Here is a 27,557-nt window from a genome sequence, read left to right on the forward strand (position 1 = left end):
AACGCTGTTGAATTAGGACTTAAGTACTTCATAGTCTGAAGTATTTAGTGTTGTGTACAGAAGCCGAGCATGCAGAGGAAGGAAGCGCAAGCTGAAGTTGGTCACCGTAAACATATGGATATACTTGCCCTCACCTTGCATGCCCGCCTTGTCATGGAAACTGCCAAGGTTGAACGTGCAGTTGTTTGAAGCCAGGTACTGGGTAAATCTCTGAAGAGAGAAAGTGAGTGAGTGGGTATGGTTTAACGCCACTTTGGACAGTTCTTTAGTTAGACCATGTCATGTCAGCTAGGATTTTATGTGACACAGAAATTTGCGTCAAACTTACAGAATGGATGCAGAAGAAATACATATTGCATTAAAGGGATGCATGATAATTTTTTGGAACCACATTTGTGACAAGAAATATAACGTTTCATGTAAGTAAAATAATTACATCATAATGTTACAGTTCAGTACAGTACACCATTTTATTACTTTACACGACCTTCAAAATTCTTGACCCTTAAATTCAGTAACTGGCGACAACTTGTTCTGTCAGCCATGGTAAAACCATGCAGCTTAATATGAGTGGAAACTTAAAGTGATTATGGTCCAAGATGTTAGATGTGCTAACAAACTGAGAAATATATATGGCATTTTCTGGGATTTGACCCCACCATGATAGGTTCCTGCCATGTCTAGATGTAACTCAAAGTGCGGAACATTATACAACTGCCCCATTCACCCCAAACCCGCACAGTAATCCCACAGGGAGCAGGGGTGGAAATAACCCATTGCTTGACGTCCGAGTCCAGTGTTTTTTTCTGTCGGGCAAGCACATTTGTATATCACGCTGTACCGGCGTCCAGTTGACATTCCAATGTTAATTATGTTGTTTGTTTAAAAAATCACCAAGAAAATCGGCCGGTAGAGCGGAAAAATTATCAGGGCAAGTGATTTTACATGTGCCACTGTACCGGAGTACACTAGCAATTTTAAAGTTATTTCCACCCCTTGGGAGGTGTCAATATGTTCAAATGACCTCGTTGCCATAGTTCATGAGATTGTGGATTGTGATGAGAGACTTGTAGACCACGATCCAGTTTGCATGTTGAGTTCGCTCTATCAGGAGGTCGGCCAGTTGGGGGATCGACACGTTTGGTTCGTTCGTGCATTGTAACAAATCTGAAACAAAATAACACAAATTAACACAAAAGAATATTGTTAAGTACCATGAATTACTAATGGAGGAGGTTTGAACATGATAGATTCATACCAACAAGGATCCCTTATTACTTAAGGGGTGAATGTGAGCATAAATATATGAAGACAGCAAAACTAGAGTCATCAATGGCCTGTGTGTAATCAATCCTGGACCAGACATACTACAGTGCCTAAATCCACACAGTTAGATAACCAGGAACCACGTCCAAAAAGAATTCGTAGCATAACGCCTTTTGTAAGTCCATGATAAAGTATACATAGATTGGGACCCAATCAGCCAGGTCACAAATGAAAGTTAGTGAGTGAATAATTGATAACAGCTTCAGCAATATTTTGACTTTATTCAAAACATGATTGAATAGTGTAGTTGAGTGGGAACCTGAACACATGGGTACATGCCAATGCATAGTTGATTTGGGTGGGGTTTCTGGATACTTTTGTCTCCATGTCCATGAGAGACTAACATAAATCTGCCATGGTGATCCCACGGTGTCACTCCTATCCGGCCGCCACTGTCACCACAAAATCCCATTTAAATTGACTCCTATCATGGGGCATTCTGCTGAGAGTGGGTGATATGAATATATACCATTCACCTTATCAAGTAATGATTCACATCATTAAGAAAACAAAAGCACACATAATCAGTGGGTTTTTTTCTAGGATACAAATCATCCTCTGTAAACCTACAAAATGAATAATCATAATTCTGTGGTTACTTTCAACACTCCACAAGCAGGAAGTAAAAACACACTGAATCTGAAAACATGTGTGCCCATGTTGGGGGAGGAGGATACATTTGAGTGTGTGTGAAATTATTTCCAGCTGTCAGAACTATACAAGTTCATCATTGTCCCAGCACCATGTTACAAAGAAGGATTTCTATGCTTTCATTCTTCACATGTGTTCGTAAACACAGCCACTCCACATGCTGCCTGAGCGGCAACTCACGTGACTGTTGACACAGGGCATGTAGGTGACTACCAAAACACTATAGACACAAGGCATGGAGGGAACTATAGCTACCTGGGCCCACTTGCACAAAGCGATTTTAGCGCTATGATTGCCTTAGTCTATGATAGTGTTGGGGAATTACAAGATCACTTTGTGCAACTGGGCTCAGTCGATATGGGGCTGTGGGGTAGCCTAATGGTTAAAGCGTCTGCTCATCACCCCAAAGATCCGGGTTCAATTCCCCACATGGGTGCAATGTGTGAAGCCCATTTCTGGTGTCCCCCACTGTGATATTGCTGGAATATTGCTAAAAGCGGCGTAAAACCTTACTCACTCACTCACTCAGTTGACATGTAGCCTAGGTTTTATGGACTATATCCACTCCAATCATATCGCAGGAACAAGGTTGTATATATCCTGTATTGTGTCTGGGTGACTGAGTAACTAGGACTGTATCCACCAACTCCAATTCCAATCACATCGGACCCGTGAAGATCTACATTAGAATTGGTCTTCAGTAACCCATGCTTGTCGTAAAAGGTGACTAATGGGATCAGGTGGTCAGGATCGCTGACTTGGTTGACACATGTCATCGGTTCCCAATTGCACTGATCGATGCTCCTGCTGTTGATCACCGGATTGTCTGGTCCAGACTCGATTATTTACAGACCACTGGCATATACCTGGAATATTGCTGAGTGCGGCATAAAACTAAACTCAGTCACTCACCAATCATATCGCAGGAACAAGGTTGTATATCTATATATCCTAACTGCGTGGATATGTGCGCTATATAAATATCCTATAATAAAAAAAAATAAAATTATGTGTGAATGATTGAGTAACTTGGACCGTCTCCACCAACTCCAATCACATCGCAGGAACAAGGTTGTGTATACCATATGTAGCCAATACCATGTGTGAATGATTGAGTAACTGGGACCATCTCCACAAACTCCAATCACATCGCAGGAACAAGGTTGTATATACCATATGTAGCCAGTACCATGTGTGAATGATTGAGTAACTAGGATTCGTCTCCACCAACTCCAATCACATCGCAGGAACAAGGTTGTGTATACCGTATGTAGCCAATACCATGTGTGAATGATTGAGTAACTGGGACCGTCTCCACCAACTCCAATCACATCGCAGGAACAAGGTTGTATATACCATATGTAGCCAGTAGTGGTGTAACGATTCATCGATAGTATCGATGTTTGCATCGTCAACTACGCGATATGATACGAGTGCATCGATACAAAACACATTTAGGCAATATATCAGGATATTTATATCGCAAGGGTCCACGATACATCGATGTATCGCCACATGAGACGATATATCCCGATACAACTTCAATACTAGTTAAAGTTGTAAGGAGTATTGCATTAGGAATAGGAAGGGAGTCTCTTTGAAATTCTTCTGAATTTTAAAAACAAATTGAACCTTTTAGGAATTTGTTTGTGTCTGTTATCTTTGTTACATGGACAAAGGAGTTGGTGTATAAGTGAAAGAGTGTGAACATGTTTCAAACTCTGTGAACTGTAGAATACTTGTCTTTAGTAATTGAAATATGTTTTAGTTGTTTGACAAATAACAACATTTATTAACATACACTAACGACGCCTTAGCTTTGTTAAGAAAGAGAACAAAGAGAAGATAAAATTTAGAAAGCATACTTAAGAGTTTTTTCAGTGATTCTGAATTCTGATATAAATTACATTCAATTGTTTGTGAAAGCATCGGTGCAGAAACACACTTTCCCAAAGGAAACTTGGGTTTCAAACTTACATATGTTAGATCAAAGTATACTGAATATGTTTGACTGTACTTTAAAAGCATTAAATCCTGAAACTTTATTAAATGAACAGCTTTTTAAGTGTGCGTGAATGTAACACAAGATCTGCTGTATAACAAATAAAGATTTTAAAGATAAAGTCATTTTATCTATCATATATGTTCTGCTATTAGAAATTGTAAAGTATCGGGATACGTATCGTATTGCCACCATTGTATCGTGATGATAATCGTCTCGCAGGTTCCTTGCCAATACTTTCATGATATATCGGCTCGCCTAAGTAAACTGGTATCGGGATATATCGTCTCGCCACTTAGACCACGATACACAGCTCTAGTAGCCAGTACCATGTGTGAATGATTGAGTAACTGGGACCGTCTCCACCAACTCCAATCACATCGCAGGAACAAGGTTGTATATACCATATGTAGCCAGTACCATGTGTGAATGATTGAGTAACTGGGACCGTCTCCACCAACTCCAATCACATCGCAGGAACAAGGTTGTATATACCATATGTAGCCAATACCATGTGTGAATGATTGAGTAACTGGGACCGTCTCCACCAACTCCAATCACATCGCAGGAACAAGGTTGTGTATACCGTATGTAGCCAATACCATGTGTGAATGATTGAGTAACTGGGACCGTCTCCACCAACTCCAATCACATCGCAGGAACAAGGTTGTACATACCATATGTAGCCAGTACCATGTGTGAATGATTGAGTAACTAGGATTCGTCTCCACAAACTCCAATCACATCGCAGAAACAAGGTTGTATATACCATATGTAGCCAATACCATGTGTGAATGATTGAGTAACTGGGACCGTCTCCACCAACTCCAATCACATCGCAGGAACAAGGTTGTATATACCATATGTAGCCAATACCATGTGTGAATGATTGAGTAACTGGGACCGTCTCCACCAACTCCAATCACATCGCAGGAACAAGGTTGTATATACCATATGTAGCCAATACCATGTGTGAATGATTGAGTAACTAGGATTCGTCTCCACAAACTCCAATCACATCGCAGGAACAAGGATGTGTATATGCATCCTGTATCTTGTATGAATGATTCAGTAAACAGGATGTATCCACAAACTCCAATCACATCAGAACAATTTGCGACAACAGACCTGGATTCCCTGCCTGATACCAATTTTGAAACGCATGTTAAGCGTATGACAATATCGCTTATTGGTACCGAGATGTGACTGATCTCCATCAGGTTATGTCATCTCAGAAACTGAACCTTAACATGAACATAACATGCCTTCTGAGGCAGCACGATGTGGCATGGAAATCAATAGAATTGTTAGGTTTAAATAGGCAATTCAAATGAGCACATTAATAAATCAATAGTAATTACTACACGTAATATTGGACTGCAGTGACTCTCTTGTTCAATGGTAGAGTAATAAAGGCTCAAATATGGTTTGATTGTCAATTCTAATGACAGCAAGGTCTAGTACAAAGAGTCCTATTAATACATGCCTGTATCTTAAGAAGAATAATCTGAGAGGGTGTAGTCACTACCTGAAGAGAAGGACAGTTGTGGACAGGAGGTCAAGCTGCAATCAAGCACTATCTCTTTGAACAGAGGCTTCATACGGATAATCAGCTCAGTAGCAGACATTGTGATGAAGACATCCTAGCAAACTGATCCACACGTATGGTGAATCTAGTGTCAGCATGAGGGCTAATGGCAGCCGTTGTTGCTATCTGTCTCACAATGAAGACATCAGTCCAGTATATACCACAAAGTATGTACACGAGTGAGTGAGGGAGGGAGGGAGTTTGGTTCAATGATTCTATGAACAGAATTTCAATTATATCAACGTATATATGACCTATTTGTCAGGAAACCACTTTGCTACAATTCATGGTGCTGACAAACCTAGCTGAATGTTTATGACAAACCATAATTCAAACTCACAATACTGGTTTTGGCAAACCTTCCACATGCAACACTGCACAGCTAATTGTTATGCCTTAGCAGGGAGACAAACGTGATGCTGGGGACCTGTTCTGACCCAGGGGGGAGACAAGCATGTGAAGCCCAGGAGTGCACATAGTAATAACTTTCAGTTACGTATGTGATGCAGTGTACTAGTACTGGTACATGCACTTGAAGCATGTATATGTCATTAATATTTCAGTTCAGACGGATGAATACTTTTCTTCTCACACCATCATGATTCAGCCCATGACCCATTCAATTTATTTTACAGCAACATCCTCAATACAACAATTCCCTCATGTCTGAGATCAGATAAAAAACGCAATTAATTATCAAAGGGAATTTCCAATGTCTTCAGCAGTCATTCAATACAGGTGAAAATGCAAGGTATGTGCCTGGGCTGGTACAAATTTGTTCTCAACAAATTCAAGTCCTTTCCATGCTTTTTCAAGGCACTTGAAGTCAGACTGAAGGTAAATATCATCCTGGATTATCCAACTGCATTCGTTATGCAAACAAGGTACGCAAAATCAATTTTGAAATATAGAGAGGTTGTTATCAAGCAGGAGTATTGAATATCTTGGTGGACATTCACAGACTTGTAGTTTAGACATAAGTGAAGTTAAATTGATGTGTAGTTAGGGTGTAATTCAAGGTCTTGACAGTCATATTTTCTTTGAGAGGCATTTTAGAAGTTGTGCAGATGAAGGAAAACTAAGTTCTATGGATAGTCAACTTCTTTATTGCAATGAGTGCGACGTTTCGATGTAGGTACTAACAACGTTGACAGTCATATTGTTTATCTTTAAGGTCTTTACAAGGCAAATGTAAATGTATCTCCTTAATAACAAACACTGAATTTTAAGCCCTGTTCTTGTCCTGGGTGCACCCTATATGCCCTTAAGTAAAACAGAACCTAAATCTTATGTAGGTGTCCACAGCAAATAATACTGATAATAAGCCTGGATTACATGTATTGGATTCGTGATCTTTTCCTGCCATCTGTAACTATTTCCTACTGCTGATCATACTTGAGTTCCATGTGCGTGGCTGGTCACGAGTAACATGTTACATTATTCATCTTCTACAGGGTGCTATTGATTCCAAACGTATCCAGAATGGCCAACACTTGGGCTGCTTCACGCAAAAACAAACGTTCTCACTCTTATTGATTCATGAAAACCTGCTCAAGGAGATTTCAATTTCCTTGTCAAGCTGAAAGTGTCGTGGGCTTCATGATGATACTGCTAAGTTAAATGTCTTCATAGAGCGGCAGTGAGACTATTTTTTAACTCTGTGGATTGTTGTAGATAAAAGCTCTAAACACGCGGCGGCTCGGGTGAAACCCAGCATGTACACAAATCGATTTACTGGCAGTAAAATTAGGCAGCATTGCCGAGGCAGATCAATGAGGCTTGGTTCCAACTGAGGCTGGTCGGCTCTTGCTGTGGTCTTGGGCAGAGCTGCCATGCTGAGGGTAACTTGACCAACCAACTGGCCCCAATTATCCGAGTAAGTGAGTGAGTGAGTGAGTGAGTGAGTGAGTGAGTGAGTGAGTGAGTGAGTGAGTGAGTGAGTGAGAGAGAGTGAGAGAGTGAGTGAGTGAGTCTGGTTAGCTCAAGCTGTTGTCTTGACCAGAGCAAGCTGACCAACTCAGTGGCTTAAGAAGTTAGGGGATGGGATTTTGAACGCTGGAGAACAAAACCTTTGCCCTGTTATGGAAGCACTATGGCTTGAAGAATGGAAACCAGTTGCTGACAGTATTGCGGATTTCAATCATACGGTCTGGACATAATCAGAGCGTCCTACAGAACTTGAAACAGAAGAAACCCAAACACATTTCTGTTTACAATTATGCCTTTGAGAACCCCTTGTCTATTATTTGTTAGAGAATAAGGTCTGGCCGTATCCAATCATATTTGGCATAATGTATAATTTTAGATAGAAATGATAAGCTCGCAAAACTTGTTATCAGGACGGTCATGCATCATAGGACCAAATAGATCCAAAACAGGCTTTAGAATACAACGGTGCAACATCAAAATAATATATCATACGAAAAGTATGAATCATGTATCGTATCATGCAAAGCTTGAGGGCGATGCACCAGTGCATCAGTGAATCGTGACATTACTAATACATAGGGAGAACTGATGGTATAACTGATGGTATAAGTAATGGTATAACTGATGGTATAAGTAATGGTATAACTGATGGTATAAGTAATGGTATAACTGATGGTATAACTGATGGTATAACTGATGGTATAACTGATGGTATAAGTGATGGTATAAGTAATGGTATAACTGATGGTATAACTGATGGTATAAGTAATGGTATAACTGATGGTATAAGTAATGGTATAACTGATGGTATAAGTAATGGTATAACTGATGGTATAAGTAATGGTATAACTGATGGTATAAGTAATGGTATAACTGATGGTATAACTGATGGTATAAGTAATGGTATAACTGATGGTATAAGTAATGGTATAACTGATGGTATAAGTAATGGTATAAGTAATGGTATAACTGATGGTATAAGTAATGGTATAACTGATGGTATAAGTAATGGTATAACTGATGGTATAAGTAATGGTATAACTGATGGTATAAGTAATGGTATAACTGATGGTATAATGGTATAACTGATGGTATAAAGATGGTATAAGGTATAAGTAATGGTATAAGTAATGGTATAACTGATGGTATAAGTAATGGTATAACTGATGGTATAAGTAATGGTATAACTGATGGTATAACTGATGGTATAAGTAATGGTATAACTGATGGTATAAGTAATGGTATAACTGATGGTATAACTGATGGTATAAGTAATGGTATAACTGATGGTATAACTGATGGTATAACTGATGGTATAAGTAATGGTATAACTGATGGTATAAGTAATGGTATAACTGATGGTATAAGTAATGGTATAACTGATGGTATAAGTAATGGTATAACTGATGGTATAACAATGGTATAACTGATGGTATAACTGATGGTATAACTGATGGTATAGCAACAGGGCTGACTGAACAGCAAATAACATCATTGAAGCCTCCCATGTTGTGGACATGAGCATAGCATGCAGTCTCCAGCCAGTCCTACTGACTATAGTCACCAGTCTAAAACCCTATTTACTAACTCAGATAGAGTTGGGTAACAACAACTATATTAAGACCAAAATCTCCCGCAGATTAAGCCAGTTTATGGCTAGGAGACTCAGTTCTTCATACAGACTGAACACGTACAGACACATGATCGATCTACAGAAATCGTGACCAATCAATTGATTCAACATTGATTATAATCATACTGATTCATCGGAACAGCACCATACATTGGTCTAATTACCTGGTCAGAGGACCTGGCTTGAGGGCAATACACTCAATAACCAAATGGTGACAAACTTATGTGTGGAATAAATCAATCATTGTTATGGTGTTAACTGTATTGGACTTCTAAACTTCTGTTCTATTCCTGCCCTCAGAGGGTTCTGTTGGCAGTTAGCCATCAATGGAAGTCCAAGGTGACCTAGTTCCTGATGCCAAAGTCATGTCGCCATTGGTTCTATCTGTCCGTCTTTTGTATCATCCCCGCTGAGACCTGGAATCCCTCAACAAGCATTGATCAACACGTTCATCAACAATGATTACATCGCATGAAAACGTAGCTATTATACTGTAATGATATCCAAGGCTCACAATGAATCTGATTTGATGATTATGTAGGATCAATCTGTTGTATTATGCATGAACTGTGACGAGTGCTGTATCATCAGGAAGGCTACAGTTCATGGTGCAGGAGCAGGAAGTCTGATCAGACATGCATAAGACGGAATATCTTCACCAAACAGTCTGGCAAAATTAATACTCTACGCAGGAGAGAGAGACACTGTATAAGGGCAACCTATCAAGAATGTTTAAATCAATGATTTAACCATGTGTGTGTTTGTAAGATGTATTTTAAATTCTGGAAGAGCTCCAAATAGCCTCCATAGCCTATCAAGCAGGACAGAGAAAACTATCAGTGGAAATGAAGTGACAGTATGAAACACCCAATAACTAACTGGTGAAAGAAAGCTACACAATGTACATGCAATAATAGACTGACAGAAACCAATATGGAAACATGATGATGAAAAACAAGTTTTCATATGTTCTTTTCCAAGATTCAATGCATGTTTTGTATTGCACTGAAGGTGAAGATCCGGGAATAAATAAAGGAACACTTATACTTAACATGTTCTCTTAGTTATTTCCATCAGTATACATCTATAACCACACCATTTTAACTGGTGGTACCCATCTCTAACTGCAGTGTGTGCTAAACATTTTCCCTTCTATGTCCCCCTGCAACTTTAGCATTATCTAATGTACATTTCAATGTTAGTATATGGACTATTATTACAGAGATAACTAGGCAGATATAAACTATAACCTTGATGACTCTTAATAACGTCTAGTGACATCATTCAATTGTTTCTGTTGGGGCGTAGTATAGGTTCTTCACACTGATTCTCTACAGAATATCATTCTGTTCTATTCTATTGGTAATTCCTAGGTTTTCAAGAGGGTTATGACAACAAAGTGGCTTTTAGCTGTTATGGAATAGGAGGTCTATTTTGCCATTTAATACAGTCTACATTACATCCATTACAATATGATAAGTTGAGTCAATGTGAAGAATCATGTAATCTCCAACAACAAATGTTACTTAAATTTCAGGAAGATCTTACTTGTAACCTTCACACTTGCAACAGAGGTGCTGATAAATCACAAAGCTTTTAATAGTTCCCTTTTCAAGTTCATTACTGCCAGCATGAGATATATGACATCCGTTTCCTAAGGCTCATGTGAAATGTGTTGAAACACAAATTGTTGAAAAAGAATCATTTTTGTTTTCAAGTAAGTTAAAATGCTGAACAGTTGTGCTGGTAAATAAAGCAAAAATTGTCTTGAAATCATGAAATATCGTTTCACAATTTTGCAAGAGAGAAATTCATGTGGTCTAAAGTCCATACTGTCAGGCCTGATATTTAAGATAATGCTATGCACTGTACAAGATGTCTATGACAAGGAACAACATGTCATTTTTCTTGTTTTGAATTATACACTGCCCAGCCCTGAGTGTACAACCTTATTCATGTCACACATGACCTGCATCTCATATTTTGCTGAATCAGCACATAAATATGCACAAGGTACAAACACACACACACAGAAAGAATGGTATTTAGAAGTGTATAAATTATAATAGTTTCGTCCATAACACCAAGCTGTGTCGCAATAGTGGGTGATAGTATTCTGTGTGTTGTGCAACACCTTGCAGGGTATTGCCACACAACCTACAGCCTATGACGTACGGTGAAACTACCTGATCAATCTCTAATGCTGCTGATTGATGTGGTGGTCAACATATCACAGGCTTACGTAGCAGGCAAATATGTGGTCTGGCCTAGCCAGGGAGTTGCAGGGAGACTGGTCGATACGGTAGACAGAGACCACTGTTATCGACATTTCTCAGTCACTCAATCTCATTACTATCAAACAAACCGTTCATCACCTATGAGTGACCCTTCCTTAAAGTTGAGACAGCACATACCTTAGGGTGAGTTGTCTTAGTTAAACTCCAATATAACACACACCATAAAGATCCCAGAATGCATGTCATCCTGTGGTAATCAATATTGGCACACAGACACATAAAGCAGTATGTGACATTTTCAGTGAAAGTGTAATAAGAAGGATAGGAGAGGATTACAGAGGTTCTTTCAACGTGTTCAGTTTGCCGTCCTTTCTCTAAATATTTCTATTCAGTTGATGTAATACACCATATAGACTACTTCAGTTTGAATTTAATCAAAAGAAAAATATTCAAAGGGTAAGAAGATTCCAATAGGAGCAAACCTTCAGAGTATAGATCCCCTTAATTCAAAGACAGCTGGTTATACTGATGTCCAAGTTGTCATATTGAAAACTACTTTGTATTCAATGGATAGCAAGTGAGTGTATGACTTTGAGTGACCATGGTTTTACAATATTCCAATAATATCGTGGAGGGGGACACTAGAAATGGACTTTACACATTGTACCCATTTGGGGAATCAAACCAACCCTCTTAATTTCAGCATGGCGAGCGAACAGTTACACTGGTTGGCCGCCCCACCGAGCCAATGGATAGCCTCAGACAAAAATACATTAAATCATTTCTTAAAGAGTAATCTTGTTTTGAATAAAGAATAAAGTCCTTTGCATTGTCTTTTGGCAAAATATAGTAAATAATTTGAGATAAAATACTAAAAAAGGCTATTTGCCTCCTAGTTATAATTGATAGATAGTATAGCATGACGAGGTGACAGTACTGTACAGGGGGGTGATCCAACATTTCGGTTCATGTACATCTAAAAGCATGCCAGGCATGTCAGCAATGTCAGTGAGTCTCTCTGTAAGTGCCTACACAAACATCACGACCAGCTGTTGCACTTCTTTCATCATGAACCAACAATCACTGTCATGTATGGTATTTATTCAGCCCTGCCATTGACCACTGCCTGTGAGTGGCTGCTATTCATTTCAACCAGCTAGGCTTTATAAAGTGGTAACACACTGGTTTCCTGATAGTTTAACTGAGTACTCATGTCATCATTCATATAGGCAATTGATAGTCTCCTATAGGTATTCAATATATTTTTACTAATTTGGATCCAGTCTGTTGGGTATTTTCACACTATTGAGAACATATATTAAACAATATTTCTGCTTGAAATATTTCATAAATTCACAACAGTGATATTCATGTCCAGTTAACAATGAGTGAGATATAGCTCCTTTTTGAGGCGTTATTTACTGTAATAGATTTCAGGTACTCGTGACCCCTGTATCTGATGAAATGATGATATGTAAAAATATACGTAGGTATATTAACATGTTACAACGGGTAACAATGCAAAGCGTTGTTGTATACTATTCAGCAATCTAAATTGTTCAAGCATATTGGTATGTAAGCAACTTTAAAATTATTTGGATAAAACGTGATTTCTATAATTTAGAACTTTGGTTTAAGGTGATATAACATACTGTGATTCACTACAATTGTGATTTTAATCAATATCCACACAAATAGTCCTTCATGAAGGACTAGATTTAATAAATATATATGGGAGACATTAAATATTGTATCATGATATCATTGCATTATTCTTCTAAGAGTTCCTCATGAAAGAAATGATGTTCTGATAGCTGTGACAGTTAACCACTGTAACATCATGCCATCAATATTAACCCGTGAAGGTAGATATGTAATCTCCGTTAATAAACGAAGGCCATTCTTCAGTCACACTGCATGTTCAGTAGAGAATCAAGATTCCAGGTTAGAATAGGTCCACATTTACCCATGCTGGTTATTAAGGTGACATAATGGATCAGGTGGTCAGGACTGCTGACTCGGCTAAATGCGATATAAATGCAGACTTGTATATTAACAGCCCCAGCCATATAGATGGAAAATAATGATGAGAATGGTGTTAACCTAAATGAAACCAAACATGAATGAAATGGACAAAATGGTGTTAGGGGATTCCCAATCCTGTACAATTAAAATATCACAAATTTATCACTAAACATTCAATGGCTACTTACACAGGAACTGTGAACAGCATTTAATTCATTCCACTGCATGTTAGGTTAATCTGGGAGGAAACCTGTAAGTGGTTCACAGAAGATCAAAGAACCCAGGTATAGTGCTAACAAACCAAGAATCACACCAAGGCAAACTTAGGGTTTGAACCCATGGTTCAAAGGGAAACAACTCTACACAGTGGTACCTCTGACAGCTGGTCTCTGTAATATGGGTATGTGTGTCAAGTGTCAACACAGTGATGTCATCCTTTATTCCTTATACTCAGATAGTATGTTCTATTATAAAGTAATCATTACAAACCTGATAACACAGCTCACATCCCCTCTGTTGACAATACCTGACAGCTGACGTACATCTGTATCTGTTATCATGATAGTGATTTGCTTACCCAGCAATGTATTTCTATAACCATCTTCGTTTAAGCCATGTCCTTCCATCTGCATTTTACAGAGACTCAAGACTAATATTGATATGCCTCGGGCTATTTCCTAACAGGACACATTTAGCTTTCAGCCATACTTACAACATAAAGACATTTCCTCTCAAGCTGATCTATATACACGATAAAGACACCAAATTCATATATGGTCTTAAGTAGGTGATTTCGTAACACATGTACATTTCAGATTCATAAAATACTGTTCTCTGATCCTAGACCATGTTTTGCATTGCACACATCTACCACAGTGTAAAAGTGGGCGTGTCAGTGTCCCACATGTGACAGACACTAGTGCTGGTCAATAGTACTACAAGTAGTCCCCTGCTTCTACAGCCTGTATGACTAATGCACTATGCTCATCAGGAAAGCATCTACCACAGGACAGATCTGATCACTGCCTGGCACGAGGCAAGGAGCTATTCACTTAAAAGGGTCACAAATGACAATGTAGACAGCACTGACTGTAACAGGCAGGTTTCTATTGAGGATTCCTCAGCCATGTCAACAATCATGGCAATGGTTGCAGATAAATATATACATTTCTGACACAAAATGATTTTGGGGGGGAACATGCAGGAATTTACATTCAGTATCATTTATGAAAACTTCAAAATGTCCCAAAGTATTTTCATCAAGGCCAGTTTATGTTACTGGTGTAACATGTGTAAAGGGTACTGTTCTTCAACTCCAACATAGGACTTATTAATGGCAAAATACTGATGACAATGTGACCATTGTTGTGTTTGGAAAGAACTATATTGTAAACCAAAATCATTTGATATTTCAAAATCTTTGCATACAAATAACTAACAGCAGCCATGTCTAGACTTGCTTACAATCATATGGAAATGAACACATAGAGACGCATACATCTACTTTTTCTCAACATCTAATCAAGCCAAAGAAATTCTGATTAGATATATTACAGCTTTGCATTTTAAAAACACTTGAACCACATATATCAAATATTGGCTTCTCAAAATGTATCCAATAGCAAACTTTAACACTCTGGATGCTAACAACACATTCCCCACTGAGCACTGCTGAGCCTAATGTCTTGAGTATGAATATGGAGCAGGCAAACCACTTATATGTCAATTGCCACTATTAGACCTACCATAAACCATTTAAGGCATTGAAGTAAAGTTAAATGTACAATCTGTATCATGACATTTGACAGTAATATGTACACAAAGTCTCTGTAGATTTCCCCCATCTCAGGCTTAAACTCTACTTGATACAACGGCATGGTATGCAATTAACAAGCATCTCATTCTGCTATTTTGTTCTCAATCTACTCTATCATAAAGGTTTCATTATAAGGACTGAGTTCTTACTCCACATTTATATTGCTGAATACAGCAAACTACAGTGGTAACAAACCCAAAGGGATCACTAATTTAAGTTAGTAGTTCATTATAAGCATTTTGTACTAAAATATAACATGTGTTTCGAACCCCCCCAAAATATTTGTAACATGACAGTTTGTTACAAGCGTGTTAATTAGTGTTGGGAATTGGTTGAAATCTCACAATTGATGATTGCTTTATTACCAACGAACAATCATCGAAAAAAATTGGTTACCATCATTTTTCAGATTTTCCTATCCAGATTGATATTGCAGGTATGTATAACATAATGCAACCTGCTACTTTAAAGTGATGACTAATATATCATGAACATAAACTTCCTGGAGTCTTCAAGAAATATTCAGTCATGACTATTCAGTTAGTGAAGTGGGTTTTCTAAGAATTAAACACGTTTTCAGGCCCTGACAACTTCGAAGATATGTTCCATTGTCAAGCGTTTCAAAGTCTAAAACAGCAGTTCCAAAATCGTCTGTGTTCGATTATGAGAAAATGTGATCGATTGCTTGGTCATTTGGTCACTTCGACCAATCTTCGATTATTTCAATTAATGTTTATTGTACTCACCTTCCTGTTAACATCTTTAAGGTACAGGAAATGTTTTCTAAACTGCTACATTACGTGTATCGTGCCATTCTAAGGATATTCTTGTACAGCCTCATGACAAGAGATGAAACTGTAGATAACAGCATTGTTACTGGTGCCAACATTCAGAGGCCAAAGTATCCAATCCATCAATAGTTTAGTTTCCATGCACATTGTCCCTGGAGACCTACTTTCCAGAGCCAAGGTCATAGCCGTAGCTTCATTTCAGTGCCATATCCAATAATGCCACATATAAGGCCAGTATGTTAAACCAAGAAGAAATATGTCCAAACCATTCAACATTTAGCATGACTCGACAACTTACACTGGATTCCAAAGCTGCACACATCAGTACAAAGAAAGACATATTGCTGGGACCAACAAATGTACCCCCAAATCGGGCTTCAAAGATTAACCATAATTCTTAATATTATCAAGGAAGTGTCACAGCCTCCTTTACACTCAACTTGAAATAGAGGAGACAAGTTAGACTGCCTCATGTGTTTCATATTTAGATCCATGTATAAGGTTCAGTGTATTTCTCCACAAGGCTGTATGACAAAAGGGATGATTTCAACCTTCCAATAGTCAACTTTCCTTTCAGAACGAGCAATATTCCAACAGCTCCAATGCTTGGTATTTACGTTTCATAACCTTTTGAGGTACAATTGAGCGTGCTTTTTTTATCTAGATTTCAAGGAGTGTCATGCAACTCATGTTCAGAAGTTGTTCAATCAAGGTTACATTCAAGGCCCCAAAGCTTTCGAAATGTGTTGTGCTCTACTCGCAGAGCAAATATAATGCATCAGTGATAAACATGACATCTGTTGCAGTTCCCTCTTTGGAATTCTACCATGCGTTATTGAAGTTTTTTAAGTTTAACAATTGACCAGCCTTTGCATATGCTTATGACAGGTGGCAGGTGCCCCTGCTGGGGCAGGATATGCTCACTTTTTCGCAAAGACATGGTATCATCACTGTGTTTAGTGTGATTCATACACACATGTTCATGATATAGTCTGATTTGACTTAACCCTTAGCAGAGTTTTTGCATGGATGTGGAAAGTGTTCGTCGCTTCTATTTGGTGGGGCACAAAATGTCAGTGTCATGATTGCAGCATTCCCTGGGGTGGTACCAACTGTCAGGTGCTAATTCTCCTCTTCAGGTGAGCACTGGGACCTCAAGCTAATCAATGACATAGAACTTGCCCAGATCTGATGCTGATTAAAAAACACAACCTTGATCACTTTTCTATTACCTAAATGTTTGTTTTAAAGAAGTCACACCTTTAACAGTATTGGCAGGATTTATATATTCAGCAGTGATAAGAACTCAGGCATACAGACAGGACATATTTGTTGGTTGTTTGGTTGGTTGTTTAACCCTGTACTCAGCAATATACCAGCTATATGGCGGGTTTGTAAATAATCGAGTCTGGACCAGACAATCCAGTGATCAACAGCATGAGCATCGATGTACGCAATTGGGAGCCTGACCATCCGATCCCGTTCGTCGCCTCTTACACTGACTGACTGAGTTTGGTTTTACGCCGCTTTTAGCAATATTCCAGCAACATCACGGCGGGGGACACCAGTAATGGGCTTCACACATTGTACCCATGTGGGGATTCGAACCCGGGCTTTCGGCGTGACGAGCCAACGCTTTAACCATTAGGCTACCCTACCGCCCTTCGCCTCTTACAACAAGCTGGGTTACTAAAGACCAATTCTTCACTGGGTGGACATATTTGTAATGAACGAGTAAAAACATCTACTCCTAAAGAAAACCAATGGTTTGTCAAAGGAACTGTCCATCAAATAAATCGCTTTCTTGAATCTTCAAACTATACAAACATCATAGTCCAACACAACTGTCCCTGGAGAGAATGTTTCCACTCAGAGGACAGTATTAAACTCAAACTATAGAAGACACAGTACACAGAAATCAGGACCATGACAGCATCATACAATACACAAGATCAGTCTGGTTCAGTAAAAACAATTTCTCAAACACCATTTGCAAAGGGCTTGTAGCAAGTGCTGGAGATTTCATCTCTTTACTCCAACTTCGGGAGGGCTTTCTGCAATAATGCTCTGGAAAATCAATACAAGTACTTGGCAATTTAAGTTGGACGAGGTAATTCTATCATGACTTGCGTCTCCCCCGGCATATACTTCTATTCTTAACCATGCTTCCCATTTTCAAACACCTCGAGTGCACAAGGGCACAGAGTAACCTTCCAATCACAACCAACAGCATATCCAACACAACCACACAGATATTTTCTTCCTTCAGTGTTGACGTACATCTGCACCTCCATTGATCTCTTAAATCTGATTACGATTATTGATTCTAACTAAAATTCACTGATCATGTTCTTGGCCCAAACAACAACCACAATCATCATACCAATACTACCATATCTGAAACCCAATGAATATTGCATCTAGACCAATTAGTGAAATCCTTTCCCACAAATCGATATTTAGCCAATACTTACAACAGAAATCACACAGCAACCTTCTGTTCTAGTGGTTCATATTACCACCCAGCAGTTTATGCTTCATATCTGCAATAACGTGTCTCTTGTGAAACATCAGACAAAGATTGAAGTGTACGGCTGTAAACACCATCATTCTAACCAGTACAGTCTCCAGTTCACACCACTGTGTATCCTCACAACCCATACACACACTTATCTGGCAACACAGCTTTCATTCACTACGATTCCATCCCCTGCTCGAATGCAGACCAGCACAGGCTGGGCAGTAATTACCATGACATCGCAGGGTTATCAAAGAAGTGCAGATAGCACGTTATGGCTCCACTAGCATCACCAGATGTTTAGAAGAGTTTCACTGGCCTGATAATACACAGAAAATACAAATACCAACCCTGATATAACATGAGTAATGATTAAGATAAACCTGTTCTTCCAAAACACTTACATAGTGTTTGATATGATTGTAAGCTAATTTTGGCAATGTTTGAGCAAAGATTATGACAAGCAAGATAGGACAATAAATATTGACAATGTTGAAGGCCAGAATAAATAGATTCTCATCCTCATCCACCTACCTACCAACCACCCATATGACTTATCCCACCAGGTACCCATTTTCTGCTGTTTGGTTATTTACAAACTGCTGCCATATAGCTGGAATATTGCTGAGTGCTGCAAACCAACCCTTTTTTCTTACATGAGAAAAACACTGTATCCATGGACCTGCCAAACAGGTGTGCTTCTCATCAACATCTGTCTTCCGTTACAGGTACAGATGTAGTCACAACTGTTGGTCATAAAATGAAATGACTCCCACTCACATTTAAACAATAAAGTAAACCTAATAATCAATTGATTGTTCTTGAGAGAGAGTCTGTTGTTTAATGTATCCATATTCCACATACATAAGCCACATCACACACTTGGTTCTGCCTAATGAACCATACAGTATACAATGTGTGCAACCCATGAAGACCTGTGTTAGAATTGGTCTTCAGCAACCCATGCTTGTCATAAGAGGCATCTTCTATTAATGGACCCGAGAAGATACGGGTTAGAATTGGTCTTTAACAACCCATGCTTGTCATAAGAGGCGATTAACAGGATTTGGTGGTCAAGGCTAGCTGACTTGTATGTCATCATATCCCAATTGCATGGATCGATGATCATGTATTGATCACTGGATTGTCTGGTCCAGACATTATTTACAGACTGCTGCCATATAGCTGGAATATTGCTGAGTGTGGCATTAAACAACAAACAAACAAGCACAATGTATACAGATCTTGGCTACAATTCAAAATACTTTGTGTGAGTTTATTGACCTGCATTATTACACTATTGCAAATATCTTAGAACTAAAGGGAAGAACCTCCGAACTGAGGACTATGCCTCCACAGCAATGACTCATCTGGAAACGAGGAAATGACCAGTTAGTTGCAATACTATTTCCTGGTCACCTGTGATTCATACCTTCTTAAGCCATGGAGATTTAAGTTTATAACTTGTCCTAGCAACCTAGTCTTACCATGGGGACTGTCCCAAGTGTGTCCCAAGCAACTAATGCTGGTTGTACGAGACTGAGAGTGAGTGAGTTTAGTTTTACGCCGCTTTTAGCAATATTCCAGCAATATCCCGGCAGGGTACACCAGGAATGTGTTTAACACATACTACACATGTGAGGAATCGAACCCGGGTCTTTGGCGTGATGAGCGAACGCTTTAACCACTAGGCTACCCCACCACCCCCTGGTTGTATGAGACGATTGTATAGACCGTTAAAGCTCAGAGACTTGGTTGTTTGTCATTAAACCTGTCAATAGACAGTGTCGTGCATCGCTCATAAAATCAGTCACATGATCCTCTGGAATAGACACCATTACATAAAGTTGCTGTTGTACATTGGGAATTTTGCTGGTTACTGCATAAAACACATGCACAAAATTACAATTACATGTTCATCGTGTCAAAATCAAGCACTTTACAAGGACTGTCAATAGACATCAAGCAGTTTTCAAGGTAGACTAATGCTTAGTCTCTGAATATAAATAATTTTGACAGCAACAAACAAACCTATTTAAATTGAAAAGGACCCAAGGCAGACCAGAAATCTAGACTTGCTTCACTTAGACATGTTAGAGCTTTAGCACTGCAGGGGGGGGTGTGCAGGTAGGGACAATAATATGGTTCAGGGACTGTGAGACTATGTTCAAGGATGTATCAAGTAAATCCAAAACAGAAGCACTTTCCACTGAATGCTTATTAACAGCATCAACTCAAAAATGGATGACAGAGCAGCAGAGTTCCTTTCACAGTTCTAGCACAAAAAAAAATCCTCCTAACTGTTGGCTTCTCAGGTTTCTAATCAAATTTCTATCCCTGACTGACAATTGACCTCAAAAGGTGGTTTAGGCTAATATAAAGACTTCATTATCATACATGACCATGTCCACACAACATAGTGAATCATGATAACTCTCAAAAGAGCTACTGATTAGGGATTCCAAACCCAGGTGCACAGAGGATCTTTCAAACCAATGGATGTCACCATATAGTTATGATACATTTATCTTCCAATCCAATGAACATCAACATATACAATGTATATATGATACATTCATCTTTCAACCCACTGATCAACATATATGTCAGGGTAGAGATTGCGATTTTGGTAGGATCGGAGATTCTACCAGTAGAGATTGCGATCGGAGTCTCTACTGGTATAATCTCCGATGCTACTACTACTAGTAGAGATTGCAATTGGAGTTTCTACCAGTAGAGATTCTGATTATATAGAATAACTTATACAATCGCAATTTCTACCAGTAGAAGCTCAAATCTGATCCTACTAGTAGAGATTGCAATCTAAGTGAATATTTAGAAAAACAAAATTTATTTTCGTACATTGTAGAATGACATCTTCCATTGAAAAGTGCACACTGTTTGTCCAACTTGATGTTTTTACAAACAAAATTGATAAATAAAACTCTTACCCAAATATATATCTGGCGGTCATTTTTCCTGTTTTTTTGTTTTTCACTCATTTATGAGTTGTTATTGTAAAATACATTTCATTCTTTAATATTCTAACTTGGCATAGCATTTTGTTTTCATGTATATTTTGACAGGCTTGAAATTTCCCGGTTCTTGATAACACTATCTGTGTTTTTTCTGTTGTTATTTCGACATCACAGTGTATAATATATCGAAAAAGAATGATAAATGAAGGTAAATATAGAAAAACTAAGGTATTGAACTATGTATGGGTTAGTCAAGATGTAAAATACATTTCATTCAAGTTTAATATTCATTGGTCCCAGTGTTTCTTTGAGCATAAAGTTCGGTTATATAAATCTGGCATAGCATGAAATTTTGTTTTCATGTATCCGTTATGCACTCAGAGCTTGAATCAACTGCTAATCGAGGAAAGATCGAGACGGAGTGAAAGATTAATGCCTTTTTAGCATTTTACCCTAGTAGTTTGAATATAGGGTAATTTTTTATTCTACCAGGCCCTAGAGACTATTACACTTCCATCTCTCCATAAATGTGTACAATTGTTGTCATCTTTGTTGTTTGCCCAGATCAATAGAGTTTATTTGAATTATACTGGTAGAACACGACACATACACACACATATTTTATCTTTCAACATACTGAACATCACCCTGACATATACATTTATGTATATGAACATCAACATATACATGTATTCATCATTCAAGAGAAACATCAACATATACACTGTATCATACCCACACACACACACACACACACACACACACACACACATTTTCATCCTTCGACCCACTGAACATCACTATACATGTACAATACATTTTAAACAACATTTGTTATTTAAAAGTATCACAAAAGGTTCCTGAAAATGGAGTTGAGCAAAACAAATATATCCCCTAGTTCTGATCAAAACAGATGGTGTGTATTGAACAAGAGTTGTGACTAGGGTTTGTGCCGGTGTACTGTAGGGAATGTGACCTGTCACCATCATGTACCAACACTGATCATCTACATGAATCTGTACAGTGTGTTGTATCCATATCATGTCTTCCTGGCCAGAGCCGACATGTTCAGTATGTAACATGGCGTGATGTGGTTAGTATCTGTCCTCATGGACCTACTTAATCATTATCAGATTGAACCTATAAAATAAATATAGCAGAGATTAACTCCCTAAGTTCTGTCACTCAAGTATTAATAAGACAGCTTCCCTTTGACATTTGTCACCTTTGACGAAATCAATATTGATAGATGCAACCTGCACTGAATCTACGGCAAACTTGATGCCAATGTTCATTTTCATGATAAATGATCTCCACATACAGAAGAGACCCAAACAGCACAACCCACAAATGCTAATACAGCTAATTATAGTATACTTATACTAGCTCAATATTTTCTATAATATATGATTGCACCTTAACCTGATTGTCACTATACTGGATTCTGCGACAGAACAGATCACTCCAGTGACATGCTCATCGTAACTGCCAGGTAACTATTGGATGGTACGACTATGAATCTTAGTTGATTGCAAATCACCATACCTTGAAGACCTGGTTGTGTCTCTTGCCGGTTCACCTTTTACAGATTTTATCACGTGATTATATCTGGTTAACTGCATACATTATTTTTTTCACTATAGTATATAATGTATTTTTATCAGATTAGCTGTTCACCTGATGATACAAAAACAATGACATAGCATAAAAGTGCTGATGCATGTGGCTGAATGTTCAATCCAATTATTGATTAAACAGTATTCAGTTATTAATAAAATTATCATAAAATCGAATATAATACTAACAGCAAAAATGCCTTACAACTCCTTTCTACAATAAACAAGTGGCTGTCAAGGCCTGATCATGCTGATGGCAGCTATCTGAGATCAATACTATCACATGAAACTCTCCTGTACATTTAGCTAGAAATGGCCATCGACTGTTTACACATTTTCTACTTACTCATTATTCAGGTAAAATACACCCAATTAACTCAAAATAGTCTAAATGCCTTTAAAGAGAAACTAAATACAAGTATGTATTTTGTTTGTACCAGGAATAATGTTGATCATCATAATGGACATATTTATCAAAGTGTTAGCAATCCAGTAAACTTAGTATCCTGAAACTATAAATATACAAATGAGGACATCTTATAAGAACTATTTTTAAAAAGCTTTTTACAAAAATGTGATGCATATTTGCTGAAGAAACTTAAACCCAAAAGTTAATCCTTGTTTCCTGAAACAAATATAGCTGCAAGTCATTTGGCACAATATAATTTAATTGGATAGTTTACTCAGATTTTGTATTCCTATGCTATTTCTGAACTTACACATCCATTTTGAAGAATGACATTATTGTGATCAAGGGATTATTACCTGGGTGTGTTTCCATAATGTATATATATCCAGCATTGACATGATAAGGAATAAAATGCATTATTAACCTGTATGCTAATAATTATGATACAATATGATACAAGGCTTCGCAATCTGACCACCAGTTCAAATGATTTTACCAAAATTGTTAACAATATTGAATGAACTTATCAAATAACATTACCTACATTACTAAAGAGTTAAAAGAAAGCCACACATACACTAACAACTAAAGCAATCTAGACTTGCTAGGGGTTTCTTTGTTTCTGAGTCTGTTCAAGAGGCTAACACAGGGCATGCTCATTGTCCTCCCCCAAATGTCAAGATGCAAACCCGTACAAAAAGAAATGAGTAAGAAGCTGACAAAGGACTGCCTCATATAAAACATCACATCAATTTGTGTGTAGTGCCTTAGCTGTAATGATGTTCAATTTCTTTCATCACAGAATATTTTAACACTTTCCATCATCAAAATATAACATCAACTGGCTAGTGTTTCATCTTATCTCCATAACATGAAGACCTCTTGTGTTCACATTAAACAATGTCTGGCAACATTCATTACTTCATCATGGTCATGACTCATGGTCACATATCTATCATAACTTTCCAACAATGTGTGGCGGGACTGTTGCATGGAACAGAGCTGGAATGATACACTCAAGTATATATGCATCACCATATTTCACAACAAATTTCATTGAGTTGTAACAACATAAAAGTAAGTGAATGGTGTCAAATGCCACATTCAGACATTTAACTTGCAATGGGACATCAACATTGATGAAATGTTTGCAAGGTAATAAAATACCATCAGCATACATTTCATTTTCCTTACAAATTTGAGAGGTACTTCCTGCATCTGTCCATAGTCATAATGATGTGAGTTGTACAGTAATCAATACCAAATGTACTTGTCATTGGGTAAATTACCCTTGTGCTGTTTCAGATGTAGAAATGATCAGTTTAAGAGAAGAGAGTACATGTATACCAAATGGAAAGGTGAGGCGACAATACCATGACATGAGGAGGTTTAACTTCACATTTCAGTCTACTGGACTTCTAATCTGTGCTTGTCTCTGTGTGAGTAGTACTTGTACTAGTTTGCTGTTTGATAGTGCAGGCTCACAGTGATACAGAAGACTGACTCCAAGTCAAGCAACCCGTGAAGAACCGGGTTAGAATTGGTCTACAGAAACCAATGCTTGTCTCCCCTGTGAAGATCTGGGTTAGAATTGGTCTTCAGTGACCCATGCTTGTCTCTCCTGTGAAGATCTGGGTTAGAATTGGTCTACAGAAACCAATGCTTGTCTCCCCTGTGAAGATCTGGGTTAGAATTGGTCTTCAGTGACCCATGCTTGTCTCCCCTGTGAAGATCCGGGTATGAATTGGTCTTCAGTAACCCATGCTTGTCATAAGAGGCAACTAACAGGTTCTGGTGGTCAGACTCGGTGACTTGGTTGACACGTCATCGAATCCAAATTGCATAGAACTATGCTTGTGATGTTGATCACCGGATTGTCTGGTCCAAACTCGATTATCTACAGACCGCAGCCATACAGCTGGAATATTGCTGAGTGCGACATTAAACAACCAAGCAACCAACCTAGCCAAGCAGTCCTGGCTTTCTCCCATTACTACTGAGCACAGGGCAGTGTAACATCAAGTACCACTGTTTCTCATCATATGCTATGATGAAGCAGGGCAGCAAACCAGTGACCTTCTTCTATCCTCCTCTCTAAGATAAGCCACTGAAGCTGTCAGAGTGGTACTCATATCCAAGTGATGAGATTCTTCCCTTTCTTTGGTTGTAAAGACGCAAAGTCAAAAGTTAAGAGTAATGTCAAAGTAGGTGCTCCAAGGGTTTTTTCACTGTGTGATTACTGTTTTAAAATCAGGATTTGTTAAAAGACACCAGGACCAGTTATAAACTGTTCATCTGTTAAACAAAAAGAATTAGCTGACACAATGAAATAGCAAATTTTGCAATCCACTGAAATTGTTCACCAACACCCTGTACAGATACTGGTGTGGTAGTGAACACATACTCATGGAATATATGTTCACATTCACATGTATATATTGTACCATTGTGAAGGTGGTCTTTGGAATGTCTGTCAACAACTATACTTACTGTTATCCCCAAACATCTGTGAATACACAATGCTGTTTAGAAGGTGGTTAAATGCAACATATGTCATTTTTGGGATTATTCTTTCTCAGTAAACTACAGATTCTTGTACTTTTTGGGGTCGACACAAACACACACAAAGGCACCCAACCACAGAACACAAAGTCACCAATCTAACCCACTCAGACATCACAGCTGAGAAAGCTTTCTACCTTCCAAATTACATTGATAATACCCTTTGCAATTTCAGAATGTACACGTTAATTGCATAAATCATACTGTTCACGGACCATTCTCATCAAAGCTTTATTTAGAAACAAAGGTTTTTCATGCAAAAAAATACAATTAATATTGAAATGTTAAGTGTCCCTCATAAATTAAATAAATGCAATTCGGGCATCAGGAAGTTCTTTCAACTGTGCCATTATAACTACTTCTACTGCGAGTTCTATAGAAGGTGTATCATACAATCCTTTAGCCTACTTAATGCACCAACTTGACTGAAATGTGAGGTATTGTATCACTTGGGTCAGGAGAGTCTATTACACTTGGACCTCATAACATATGGTATCAGTGTAACACTGGTCTATCTCTACATCCCTATGACTGGAAGCTTCACTTCATGGCTGAAATAATGCTGATGCGACATCAAATATATCATGCAAACATCAACTGGCTTGTTTATCATTGTTATATATATGGTGTATCAATATGACAAACAATTTCTATAAAACATAGAAGCCGTAATATGAATACAAACACTCATTTAGTCACTATTATACATTTACACATCAAAATTGACACCTAACTTACCTATATAAACATACAAAACATGCTTAACGTTTTCAACTGGAAATGAGAACTGTCAGATTATTGCAACTGAGATGTTTACCTACTATCTCTGCAGAAAATATGAGGCAAGTTGTCAATAGAAAGCAAGCACCTAAATATGTAAACATAAAAAATTCCATTTACATCTAAAGCAGGAGCCATTGAATTTTTTTCATCAATAACATGCATATATTCAACTTGAACAAGAATTTACTGTACGAAATACACAGTTGATACACAATACACATTCCATCAAACTGGCTCTGACACACCCCCTTGTTCCACTTGAAAGTCACACAACCATCAACCATCAATGCAAACACGGCAAATTAAGGCTCGAATTATAAATATGTTCAACATACTGAAATCGACTGACAGTGAAATAAAATTTGGTGTAAATGGAGATTTATTAAATACATATGCATTATAAAACAATATGTACAACAAACGCTACTTGCTACTTCCTATTTCGTTTGACAGCTAAGCGTGACATTTCTGACAGTTCCGAGTGGTGTGACTCTTCTGTGCAGCCCATATATTTCATTATTTCAATGTGACATGCCATGATGGTGATGCTAAACAAGATGCAGGTAGTATAAAGTAATCAGTGGTTTGCCCTTGCCACCACCCATCCGAGATGCCAGTATGTGCAATACATGGCCTAGTGAGGTGGCAGGGATCCTCCTCCCCTTGGCTTCTGGCCGGACACGCACCTGCCGC

General features: G+C 38.2%; 1 protein-coding gene across 15 annotated transcripts in view; it reads right to left on the bottom strand.

The window, feature by feature from the left end:
• The window catches only part of LOC124290639 (phosphatidylinositol-binding clathrin assembly protein LAP-like), a 66,100-nt gene that overhangs the window by 38,167 nt on the left and 376 nt on the right, over positions 1-27,557 (bottom strand). For 13 of the 15 annotated variants that reach the window (XM_046727413.1, XM_046727411.1, XM_046727426.1 and 10 more), the window contains exons 2-3: positions 1,025-1,167; positions 129-210 (exon numbers count right to left, since the gene is read on the bottom strand). In XM_046727413.1, the coding sequence (XP_046583369.1) occupies positions 129-210; positions 1,025-1,167 (225 nt within the window). The remainder of the gene's footprint in view (positions 1-128; positions 211-1,024; positions 1,168-27,557) is intronic. The other 2 variants (XM_046727414.1, XM_046727412.1) reach the window with 1 other exon arrangement.

Source organism: Haliotis rubra, unplaced genomic scaffold (genome assembly GCF_003918875.1).
Source record: "Haliotis rubra isolate DU_JTF1 unplaced genomic scaffold, ASM391887v1 Scf47, whole genome shotgun sequence".
Taxonomy (NCBI): Eukaryota; Metazoa; Mollusca; class Gastropoda; order Lepetellida; family Haliotidae; genus Haliotis; species Haliotis rubra.